At 41.3% G+C, this 13,119-nt stretch overlaps 1 protein-coding gene across 1 annotated transcript in view; it reads right to left on the reverse strand.

Moving 5' to 3' along the window:
• Positions 1 to 573: 573 nt before the first annotated feature.
• Positions 574 to 13,119, reverse strand: part of TMEM62 (transmembrane protein 62) — a 42,998-nt gene continuing 30,452 nt past the window's right edge. The window contains exons 9-14 of the mRNA XM_019552197.1: positions 12,495 to 12,654; positions 10,815 to 10,928; positions 9,514 to 9,598; positions 6,859 to 6,963; positions 5,420 to 5,538; positions 574 to 2,581 (exon numbers count right to left, since the gene is read on the reverse strand). Coding sequence (XP_019407742.1) covers positions 2,255 to 2,581; positions 5,420 to 5,538; positions 6,859 to 6,963; positions 9,514 to 9,598; positions 10,815 to 10,928; positions 12,495 to 12,654 — 910 coding nt within the window. The 3' untranslated portion in view covers positions 574 to 2,254. The remainder of the gene's footprint in view (positions 2,582 to 5,419; positions 5,539 to 6,858; positions 6,964 to 9,513; positions 9,599 to 10,814; positions 10,929 to 12,494; positions 12,655 to 13,119) is intronic.

Consider the following 13,119-nt stretch of genomic DNA (forward strand, 5'->3'; position numbering starts at 1 on the left):
CCACTGGGATTGCTTCTCTGCGAACTGCACAAAAGTTAAGAGAAGTTCTTCCCACTTCCTAGCCCCTCCCAAAGTCTGCTTCATGGGAGCCCTTGGCTCACCTTACAAAAGGTTTTTTTTTTCCAGGTTTATTCTCCTGGGCTTTGCTAGGCCTATTCAATCTGCACAAAGGTTCCAGAATCAGGTCTGAACCACAAAGCTCTCATCTCTTTTTCATCTTACCAGTAAAGACTATATTCACCAGATGCATCCCTTTCTTTTCCAGTTTGTAGTTAAATCAGCTGTGCATGTCAGCCATACCATGCAAGTTTTGTGAGACAACACCATTTTTCAAAAAGGCACAGAAATACAGGGAGCCAACCAAACAACTAGTATTAATTGGCATGCTAAATAACCCTTCTCAGCAAAGGCTCTTTCCAAGCTGAATTTCAACTTTCAATTCTCAACTTGGGCAGATGTAGGCCTTCTGACGGCTTTTCTAAAAAGAGAAAATATTTATTCCTTCACTCATATCCAAAATGAGCTCAACTACTTCTCCTCAAGACTTCTGGAAGAAATATCTTTTGACAGAGATGAATCAAGGTATGCTTTAGTTTGAAACTGATGACTCTGGAAATTTGTAAGTGAACACAGACTAAAATGGAAGCAGCACTGCAGCCATAGCTGGCCTTAAACATTAAGAGAAATAGTCAACCTGAAAGTTGTATTTACCTCTGAAAATGTCATAACATATCAAATTACAGAGGATGATTAGTAAGGATAAATTCTCTATCTTACATAGTTTACTCTGTGTATTGAATAGCCTCTCATGTGGAGTCCACTTACTGACAGAAAAGTCCCTTCATAAACAAACCAAGGAGCATAAAAACATTTTTTAAAGGAATTTAAAAACAACTGCAGGACATAGCATTTAAAGGGTGATCTCTCAGAAAATGTATTTTTTTGTTATGTAACAACATTAGCTAAAATTAATTTAATGATTATTCACTTTAATAATGTCCAAAGGTCCCAATGGAATTTAAGAATTATAAAAGGTCTCTGCCATGCAAAGATAGTTAAAAAAAACCCAACAAACTTGGTATATTGTAACTGAAACATTGTAAAATGCATTTATCACTCCATCTGACAAATCAACGGCTGGCATTGCATAAAGAATCTTAACAACAGGTTTTCATGATCCAGCCCTTGCTTTGATCAATTCATGTATTTCTGTTCTGTGTTCTCCTAATGAACAGCTTGGAAAGGATGCTCTTGACTTCAAAAGACTGCTGTATTCTCACGCCTACTCCAAAACAATACTATTTTGAAGTAAAAAGAACGGTATGTTACTAATACTGCATGCCAAAAAAGAAATTATTTTGTGCAAGGAAAAAATAGGGCTTTTAATCTCAGGAAACTGTGGAATCTTATACTGAACCTGAAAAATGATACAATACTTTATATATAATACCATGTCCTCTACTCAGCAGAAATGCAGCTGGACAATGATCAGAAGAGTTTAATTCTGAAATCTGCCCTAGCTATTAGACAATACTAGACTGCCTAGATACTTCATATCTGCAGATAGTCCACACCTCCTCTTTGCTCTCTTTTTGACTCCCCACTTTGGCTGCCATGGAGAAGCCCTTGAACAGCAAAGCTCCTTTCCTAGTCAGGGCACAGTTGCTGTTGACAGCATACAAGTGATCCCTCTACATCCAGACAACACTGCCTCTTCACTATTCTCCAAGAAATAAAAAAATAAATCAGGGTGCTCACACACACATACATGCACTTTATGAAGTGACTTACAATGCTGTATAACAGCCATTCAAACCCTCAAGAAGTGTATTAGTACCTACCACAGAATACTTACTGTGAAGGCCACGGCTGTGACCATTATTACTCTCTATGTTGACATTCATCACAGACTAGTTTTGTAGAATCATGGGTAAAAGTTTAAATAAAAACCAGAAGCACAGCTCTCAGGGCTTGCTATAAAGATCCACCCTGCAATTCTGCCAGTGTTTCAAAAATCAAGAATAATATATTACAAAGATTTTCTTCCATTCACAGAGGTAGATCAGCAAGGACTTCTACTTTTCAGCAATATACCACAGGAAACCCTATCATCACACTGTTCTGGAGCAAGCCAGGAACTGCTTCACATCCAACCATCCACTGGCTCAGGCTGTACAGAAACCCATTCACATATACCCACAGTTCACAGCTTTTCAGTGTCAATCAAAAGACCTCTGAATACCTAGATTAGATATCAAGAGCTCTGACAGTTTTTCATTTCTGCTATATAAGTTCTGAGTTCAGAAGTGCTCAACGTCCAGGTTCTCCATATTAGAACAAAGGTCAGCACCACCAGCCATGTTTTCATTGGGGAGAAGAAGAAAGCAAGAGTCCCATAGGTCCGCTGCAGGAAGTAGCAGGAATAGAGCTGCCAGGTCAGGAGGAGTGCCATGGCAAGGTGGGCAGGCACAGCCCAAAAACATCTGATGTGGTAGATATGGGAGCGAAAGCTGAGACCCTGACAACGCAGCAACAGGCACCAGCATAGGTAAGCCATCAAGGGCAAGTTAAAAAACACCATCTGAAAAAGAGAGCAGAGAGAGTGTCAAACTTCAGTGTGTCAAATACATTATGCCAAGTATGTCAGGGCAGAGAAAAATACAAGGGGGAGGAAATACAACTGTTCCAGGGACTGTTCTGGTAACCAACACTAGTGTTTCACGCTCCTGGGGACAGTTCCTGGAGTTGGAGCCTTATTTTGAGACTTCTGGGAAAACTGGGATTGTAGCAATCTATAACCAGGGGGACAGGTCAGATCTAACAGCAACTCCTACTGATCAGCAGGGATTCAAGTTTTCTGTTTCCCACAGAAAAATGGGAAAAAACATGGATTTTCCCTTTTAAATGAGAGAAACACAGATTTCTCATTTTAATGGAGAAACATGGATTTCCCACTGTTGCAGAAAGCTCTCTGTAGGTTGGCAGAGTTCCAGCATGCAAGGGGCTGGGGGAAGCGGGAGAAGGGAGGTCAGATAGGATGTGCCATGTATGTGTACACATACACACATGCAAATGGCTGCCAGGCAGCCTGGAGAGCAGCTCCTGCAGATAAGTTTGGTGTGGGGAGGGGAACTTGAGGCCCCACAGGGGAGGGAGGAAGTTGGGTAGGATTGGGGCTGGGGCTCCTGCCCAGCCAGGCGGTGCATGGGACTTGGGGTTGTAATGTGCGGATACAGGGAGTAGGCAGGGAGTGGGAAGGAGCTGCAGGGGACTTGTCTGTGGGGCAGGAGCTGGCTCCCCACTGCTACATGCATTCCTGGGGCGGGGCGGGGGGGGCACATGCTCCCCAGATCTGTGCACAGAGCAGGAGTGGGTGTGGGCTGCCTGTTGTGGGCTCCCCCCTGCTGCCCTCCCTTGAGGCCCCTGGAGCTCAGTGGGTGGGACCTGGCTCAGCAGGGCAGAGCAGGGTGGGGAAGCTTGTTGCCATTGCTGGAAGCTCCACACTGCTGTGGCAAACTACCTCTTGCCCACCTGGTGGCAGTGCAGCACTGTGCCCCCTGCTGCTGCCAGGCAGGCAAGGGGGGTGCCTTACCAGGGCGGTGCAGAGCTCCTGGTGGCAGCATGAGTTTCTCTACCCGGCCCTGTTCTGCTCTGCCATGCCGGGTCCTACCCACTGGGCTGTGGAGGCCCCAGAGGAAGGCAGCAGGGCAGGGAGCCTGAGCCTGCAGCCCACACCCCTCCCTCGGGTGGCAGCTGGGGCAATCTAGGAATATTCTGCTGCTTCAAAGGGATGGGATGAAGGAAAGAATTTAGCCTTAATTAAAAAGGTTCTGCCCCTCACTTGAATATAGAACAACTAGTTTTTAAAGAGCATGAAAGGAGGCACAGCACAGAATTAACATCTAAGCAAACTTAACTGTATGAAAGGAAGCTTGTTGGCAGAAAAAAAAAAAGGAATTAAAATCACTAATATGTTGAAGTTCTCCATATATCCTTAATCTGATATCCAGTTTACATATAGCTGCAATGCCACCCCTTCCGCTGTGTCTCAAAATTAATTCTGTTTTTGCCAAACATGATATCATCTGATTTTAGTCATATTTAGGAATGCACCAATATAATCGGTTGGCTATCAGATTGACACCAAAAAAAAAAAAAAGAGAGAAATTACAATACCAGGTTATTGGGTTTTTTGGTCATGGTAATTATGTCTGATAATTACAGCCATGTGTCCAGAGCATTCTGGTGGGCATGGTCTGGTCCCCGTGCCCTGCTACCGGCCAGAGCCTACAGCAGACTACAGGTCCTGGCAAGCAGTGGGAGGGGGAGGGGGTGCTGGGGAGCAGGCAAAGAGCACCACACTCAGCAACAAAGGGACCACTACTGGCTTCTGCTGCTGCTGCCGCTGTCATGGCAGTGCTGCACATGCAGCAGGGGCCTGAGCATTGGGGCTGCTGTGGAGATATGCTGTGTGCAGGTAAGGGTAAGGTGTCGTGTGAGGGACATTCTGCTCTGCCAGGCATGAGACACCTTTGCAAAAGCAGCTTTTCCCCAGCAGCTGTGGGAGCTCGGCTCCACAGGGCCTGCCAGCACTGAGCAGTGGCATGCTCTGGGGCTCCAAACATTCCCAGGGATGCTGCCGTACAAGAGTCCAGCCAGCCTGCCTGGGACAGCAGCATGGACTGTGCAGGGAATGGGGCTGCAGGTAGGAGCCATGGGTGAGGCTTAGGTGACATGTGTGGGAATAAGGCAGTTACTGCCTTCCTCAAGGGCCAGAGCATGCAGGAGGCGTGCATGCACGCACACGTGTGTGAGAAATAAATGCAAAACAAACTATTTATGTCAGTAGTTTAAAATGTGTTGCATTATTATTAAATACAGGTTATTGGAGTGGTATTGGCTGATATGGTCAGTTAATCATCAGCTATCAGTATCAGCCAAGAACATCTTGATTGGTGCATCCCATCACATTCCTAAGTTTTTGAACCCAAGACGAGATTTCTTGGTAGGTATCACATAACCAATAAAGGCAGAGAAATGTTGCGTTAGTCTGAAAGGTCAAGCAAAAAGTAAGTTGGGGTACCTTAGAAACTAACTGTTTCAGAGAGGCATGAGCTTTTGTAGGTGACAGTCTACTAGATTTGAACCAATGTGTTTCTCAGATGCTTCCCTGCCATACCTTCTACCTATCAAACAAGTGTATACTACAAACAACTGTGTTCATTTGATCAAATATTCCATCAGCAGAAATAACTAGATGTAGTTCATGTAATCCACCAAATTATATTTAACACTGTGATCCCTTTTTAAAAGTCACAATATCACTATGTCTCCCTCTCCATTTCTAAAATTCAGAAGTGCTTTGGAAAAACTCTCACAGACTAAAGCTATTTATCAGTGTTCATCTCTGAATCCTTACCTGTAAAATACCAACTACAAATGTCAAGCCGCCTTGCAGGAAGTGGCCACCAACAAATACCCCAAAGGAAAAGCAGGCACCTAGCTGGCCATCAATCACCTCACCCACAAACCAGGGTCCTGGGAGGAGGAAAGCAATTAAGTAGTAACAACAGTAAAAATAATATAGAAATGACCCTAGTTCACTAGTCATAAGAATGAACTAATTAAAGTATTTGTAGTCTGTTTCAGACTGACATGACACAACCTGAAAACCAGTAAAATAAACATTTGTTTCTCATATGAGCAAAGCATGCTGCTGCATTGATTAATGCCATCTGATTGCCATCAACCAAGAGCATGATTATGTAAAAATTCTGATACCACACATGACATTTTGCTGCAAGCATAAGTGATGCATCCACTGAAACTATCCTTCTGCAACACAGACCTTCCACCAGGATTGCTCTATGTTTGTGTGTTTGTCTTTCACATGTTGTTTTAAAACCTGTGCAAGTTACAAGTGAAAGTGGGCTTAGCCCTCTTGGTCTAGTGGCCTTCCAGAAGTCACCACATAATTTGGTACCATTTTTCTAAAGACCAAACTGAGGAAGCAGTGTGCTTATAGATCAGAGCTGAAATGCCACAGAAGCTTCAACATGGAATCTACATACCATGGATTCATATTATGCCAAGTTATAACCAGCCCTTTGTCTGTAAGGGTGTTTATAGATGTGCTCTGGGAGAACGAGGGGCACTTTAAATGGAGCAGCTCCAAGAACCGCTCTAATTAAGGCACCTGGAGTGTCACGTGTATCAGCATCCCCGGGCCGAAAAATGGCAGCAGAGGCACTTTAACTAAAGCTTGAACGAGCTTTAGTTAAAGTACCCCCACTGCCATTTTTCAGCATAGAGACACTGATACAAGTGACACTGGAGTCTGCTGGAGCAGACCATGTTCCAGCAGACTCAGTTAATTGAGTCTGTTCTGACACATTGTAATTACAACATGGAGCAGTCTCCATGCACGTGTATAGGCACCCTAAAACAATAAGTGAAACTCAAACTGAAATAAATTTATTTTTTAATTTAGTCATTTTAGAATACAAATACATCATACAATAGGTCAGAATCCTCTACAAATAAACCTCTGGTCTTACTCAATAAGAATTCTAAGTTAATAACAACGTATGAGTGATATAGCAGTGATGTTCCAGAAATTATATAAGGGGCAAGGATTTCTTAGGGTGGTATCTTTTATTGGACCAACTATGTAGCTGGGAAAAAATTAGATGAGCTTTTGAATGAAAGTCACTCTAAGTCACAACACAACTTTGGTAACTTTTTCTTATTGCCTAAAGTTTTCAGTAGGCTTTTCTATTAACATTTAACATTCTATTAACATTCTATCCGCATTTAAAAAAACCCCCATTCATATCCCCCATGTTTTAAACTACTTACCCAAAACTGTGTATAGGCTTAGTATCAGAACAGAGTAGTAGAAGATGTTTGTTTTGCTCAAGACATGGAGGGAAAAGGAGGTCAACATTACTAATCCTGGAGGTCCTAAATGTAAAGAACATTTCAGAAAAATTAATTTACAGTACAGACAAAACATGTGAGATCCTCATCTAAAAAAATCTACAAAATGTTTATTTAGAATATGTTACAAAAATGTTACAAATTAACATAATATTAAATATATTTGCAACTGAAACACATGGAAATAAACTGCTGCTATTGTTAATGTGGTAGCTGAGTGAAAACAAATTGTGCTGAAAACACAGCATTCAGGATGAAACTTAATTTAAAGAAACAATCTTTCATTTGAAACATTATTTTTTTGACTCAGTTCAAAATGCGGTTATCACTTGATCGCCAAACAGCTGTTAGGAACACTAATCCAATGACAGAATTTTCTAGCACAAACCCACTAGTCTGTCCCCTACAAAACCTGGAAAAAAGCCAAGAAAAAACTACTGCTGCAAGTGAACATACTTAACTCCAGGTGAATAAAATGGAGTGATTGTTGAAATACGGAGAAAATTAACTTAATTAGAATGAAATGTGGGAGAACATTGGCCTTAAACTGACACAAATGGCAAAATATTCAAAATAGTAAAAAATATATATAAATCCTAAGAGTGGGTCAATATAGACTAGATTAATTAGTGTTGGGTATTTGACTGGTCAAATAAAGTGAGGTCAACTGACTAATCAAATATCAGTCAAATTTGTAAAAAATTGCAAAAAGGTCCAAATAATACACAGTAAAAGCACAGATTTTCTGTTAAGAAATGTATCAAAAACAAATCATATTTATGTCAATAAAACTACAAAAAAGTAGTTTTTTTGTAAAACTGCTATAATCTTTGACTGGTCAATTGATTGGTCAACTGACAATACTTGACTGGTCAATTGACCAGCATGCCAACCCTACTTTTTTTTTAAATTCTAGTCCATACTTGCTAGAATCTGATGGCAAAACCTGATGGGTAGGGAAGGCAGCTGGCTCCAGCATTTCCAGCATATGGGGCTTCTCTCCTGTGCTGTACAAATGCAGGGGCTGCACGTTCACAGTGGGGAGCACTGGCACTAGGGACTGCCCAGTAGGGGCCGTGCTCCTCCCCATGATGTGCAACACTGGTCGGAGCTGCATCCTGCTGGGCATGAGTGCCCCCACCTGCTGCAGAGCCATAGGGGGGGGTGCAAGGGGTTCCCACACCCCCCCACACTCTTTCACACCCACACTCTGACCCCATAACCCCTCACATGTACACAACATACCCTATGTCTCCCCACGCAGCCACACCCCCTTATAAATCTCCCCCATACACACACAATATACAAAACCACAAATTTATTTTTGAGTTATTATGCAAATCACTTCTATATACTGTATGCAAATGCAAGTCATGACAAAAATATTTTTTGCAATAAAATTAAAATATGTCATGGTAGGTGTTTGACTTTTAGGGTATGATTTTTTTTTTCTGGTTCTAAGATGGCAAGCCCCCTTCCCAAAAGGAGTATTTCCAGGGGGAAAGGGGAGGGACTTCTGGTGGCAAAGGTAAGGGGGTGGAACTTCTGGTCCTAGGATGGTAACCAGGGGGCGGGGCAAATATCAAGGGGTGGGGCTACCCACATGGCCCTCAAAAGCTCACCAAACCTCCTTAAGCAGCCCTCTGCCCAAAATAATCTCCTGCCCCTGCCCTAGAGCGCAGGACCGCCCTCATGAAAATCAGCAGTTATCAGATCGATCTGTATAACATTTATTGGTTATCTGCTGAGACATGACTGGTCAGAAGGTGCTAGCTCATTTCCAGGTGCTACGTTTTATGAAGATAGCTAAAAATACATTATTTTCCTACATAAGCAGTTGCTGTAGTTACCACAAGGATGCTACATGACCATGAATATAAAGAGAGGGCCTGTGCACACATGAATGGGAAAGGAAGTGGTAACCACCTCTGTAAGATGTGCTCTAAACAATGTTTACAGGGTATGCTTCAGCAGCGTTAGTCTATCAATTCTCATTAAACAAAATTTACCACTCCACACAATATTAAATTACAATAAAGGAAGAAGCATAAACTATACCATTCCTGTGGAAAACTGAAAGCCTAGTCATGTTGGATGTGTGCCCAAACCCATAAGAAAAGCTAACTGAGACAGAAGCCAATACTTGTTTGTTTTTTTGGGTCTTTTTTTTTTTTTTGAGTGGGGGGGTAGGGGGCAGGGTTCTTTCCAATTAACAGCAATGACAAATCATTCTGTATCAACTACAGTTAAATAGGCACTAAATAGTTTGGACTCTCTTTTCCTGTAAATAAAATATTCCTGTAAGCAAACTGAGTTTAAGGCTTCTGTCAATGGGATTTTGTCTAAGCAAACAATACAGAATCAATTTAATATATTAGATATTCTTTGGCCATTTTAGAAACAAACTGGCAGCTAGAAGGGATCAAATCAAGCTAGGAGGTACTATGTGCAAGGCTTTCATACTAAACTGCAATGTAATTATTAATGACTTTTTCTGGCACAAAGATGAAGGGGGGAAAATGAGTACTGATTAAAAAAAAGCAAAACAAATCCAGACAAAACACTGGTTCCTACCTTTCAGCGTTGGCTTTCGAAGATATCTGAAAACAAGGAGCAAAAAGATCTGAACTGCAACAGTCACTCCAAAAAGTAATCGAGCCTGAAAGCATACACGCCGTTATTCTCATGAAACAAAACTTGAAAATGACAGCCACTTCCTGGCAGATGAATGTAACTATCAAAAAAATGTGAGAAAAATAAAGACTTTTTTTTAAATTAAAGTGTCCTGAGCTTCCTGATGCCTCATGTCAAACAGTGGCATTAAAAGGGGAACCTAAAGCAAGCCAATAAATCAGCTACGTTCTGCCTTCTTCAAATGAGAAATACTTAAACCATGAAATCACTGTTTACTGGGCTATTACATTTATAACAATCTGCATATTAATATATTTGTAATAAATGATCAACAATTACGTTTCAGTATCTAAGCAAAATGGAAAATGAATTTTGCTGGCCACTTCATTAGGTTCCCAAGCTACTGGAATCACAAAATCTTAATTTCATTATGAGAAAGATCATCAATAAAGCACTTTTAAAAAAACCCCTGTACTTGAAAATAATGTCTCACAAAGAAACTTTTCTTACTGTATACATTCAGAATGCTGTGCTGAATAAAACTAGTTTTAAATGACTATGGTAAACATCAGTTACAAATTAAGGAAACTAATGCAGAGCTTGAGCGTCAGTCACAATGCCACCTAACGTGAGGCAAAACTCTTTCATAAGATTCTATCAATGCACTTTACTTATACAATGCCATCCTCTCATTTACTGTGGTTCTGGTCTTTTTATAAGGGTTAAAATGTCAAAACAGTCAAAGTCAATGAAAAAGTCAATTGGGCCAGGATTTCATGTTTCATCTCTGCTATAGGTAGGCATACTCTCAATGGCTGCTATGGAAATTATTTCTCTAAGTATAGTGCTCTTGCATTCTGTTTTCATTAGTTTTCTTTCATTTTGGTCTGAGCTTCCCTTTTGTGCAGACTACTTCAGTGGCTTCACTATAATTTTTTGTCCTTAAACAATACAAGCCTACTGTATGCACAAAACATGCAAAAATTAGCTATGAACACAATTTTTTTCATTTGTGTGTGCAATCTGTGCACTTACATGTATGATGAGTGGAACCTGGGAAAGGAAATTTGAAAGTATCCATGAAAGTTCTTATATGGACCTTGTATGGACAGCATGGTAACACTCAAATAACTCAAATGTTAAAAAATATATTCAAAGCCACTGAATGTTAAAGAAATGGCTCCTGCACTCATTGGAGGAAGCAAACGGGTATGACAGCTATTTTAGCTGAAAGCACTCACCAAGACGTAATGGTCCATAAGGAGAATGAAAGAGGACAAGAAGCCAAATTTGAGAGAGAGATTTTCTCCCATAGCAAACATATGACCTTGAGTGCTACTCTTTCCAGCAGCATCCTAGATGTGAATAAAACAGAGACGCAATTTGGCAAGTTGATCAATTTATCTAAGAAGTATCTTTCAAATAAGTTACTTAAAACATCTGGTGAAGGCTCCTGGCTAACAGTGCCAACTTCTCTGAAAAGCTCTAACTGGTATGTATGTACATGAACTAGCAAAGTTGCACAGTAGGGGTGTGCGAAGCGGGCCCTATTCAATTAGGATTCGGCCTAAATCAGAGACAGCGATTCGATTCATTGATTTGGATCACTGTCCCCAATTTGATTCGGCCGAATCAAAATGTGAAGATTCAATGCTGATTTTGGACATAGACACAGCTTTAAATGTTTTTTCTATGTACCTCGAGGTACCAGCGCAGCTGGTTAATGCTGCGATTCTGGGGCACATGGTGTGTCCCACAGGAGTGGGGCTGCCCCTCCATCTGCTTGGCAGAAAATTGGGGTCCACCAGGGAGCGCACTGGGGCCCCCATGGGTCACGACCCAAAAGTGGGTCCCAAGAATATATGAAAGGGTTGTGAACAAACTTTTAAAATGGATCAATGAACTTTAAAAAATGATTCTCCTTTAACGGAGAAAACATGGGAAAGCATGACTTTCCCTTGCAACCTGGCAGAGTTCCAGCCTGCGAGGGGCAGCTTGGGGCCCCCCACCGCCCCACACACTGTGGGGCCAGCATCTGGGGATGGGGGGCAGTGGATTGGGAGTGAGGGGCACTGAGTTGGGACAGGTCATCGATGTTTACAAATGGGTCCTGGTACAAAAAAAGGTTGAGAATTACTGGTATAGTGTACACTGAGCAGACATGATGAGCTTCACTGAGGTGATGCTATTGTGGTCCTCTAACAATACAAACATGCTATTACTGTCCTTGTCTTGATTTGTGACAAAGAGGGGAATATTGCCTGTCTAGGTTACACATGGGAGATGCAGAAATCTTTTCTAAATTCTAGTGATGTCCATGCACATATGTGTAGAGTGCTGCCAAGAGGGGAAACATTTCTCACAATGTCCTGCCCAAGAACATAATGTAAATGAAAGTCTGCCACTCTGAAATAGAAAGCATGCTATTGGTTAGACAAATCTTGAGAACAACATCAGACAATCTTATACAACTTCCTCATCTGCAAGACCATCAAAATTTAAATTGCTGTCCCTCACTATAAACTACCTCCCTTTTCATTGTCTGAAAACACATTTTTCTTCCATCCAAAATACTGATAACACAGTTTGCCATGTTTAAGTGCCTCTTTTTTGAGGCAATCTGAAAACGGCACCTCTCAACTGTTACTTGAAAGGCTTTATTTACCAATTATCAGGTCTTCGTATCTAACATCATTATATTTTCAGCTTGAAGTCAAAATCCTGTTATTTATACATCCATTAGTGCTAGGTATTTCAGATTATTTCCACTAAATGTCTGTTGATTTCCTCCTCTGCTCCCTAGCTTTTAGTTTTTCCTGTTAAAGACATGTGTTTAAATTAAGTTCATTCCTAGTTCTACAAAGAAGTAGGTTGACAAATAAGACACTGCAGGTTAAAATAATGAATTGGTGACAACTTACCTGAACTATCACATCTATGTGATGGAATCCTTCACTGTAGTTCTGGGAATTCCACTTCAGTACATAGAGAGGGCCAGACACATGCTGGGCATCCCCCAAATGAACTCCGTCTATACTGACTTTGACTGAAGTGATGAAGGCAGGAGAGAAGGCCAAAATTCTAAGTGAAAATAAACACGTTCATGATGGGACTTGAGGAAAGAGTTGCCATTACTCCTTGGAGAGAAACTACAAGGTTAAGCTTCCTAATACATACCAGTTAACGGGAGTAAAGATGAAAATACCAGCGTTTTTGTAGGCAATTAAGAAGCTAGGACTTAAGTATAATTTATAACAGGGGTAAGATTAACTTCCTCCATATCTGTATCTCCTAAGGATATAGATCCAGAACAACTAAAACTGGAACAGCCTTCGCTGTACCCAAAGGAAAGCTTGGACATCCCTTTATGAGCATGCATCCCGCCTCTTGTAGAGATTTTGATTTAAGGGTTGGGTTTTTTTTAATTTTCCCAGCCAGGACATAATTCAATTCATATAACTCAATTTAATGGGAAACATTTGCAATCAAGGATCTTAAGCAAAGATTTCATAGACGTTAGGGCTAGAAGGGACCTCGGGAGATCAT

The sequence above is a fragment of the Crocodylus porosus genome, unplaced genomic scaffold, assembly GCF_001723895.1.
Source record: "Crocodylus porosus isolate Cpor-Errol unplaced genomic scaffold, CroPor_comp1, whole genome shotgun sequence".
Classification (NCBI taxonomy): Eukaryota; Metazoa; Chordata; order Crocodylia; family Crocodylidae; genus Crocodylus; species Crocodylus porosus.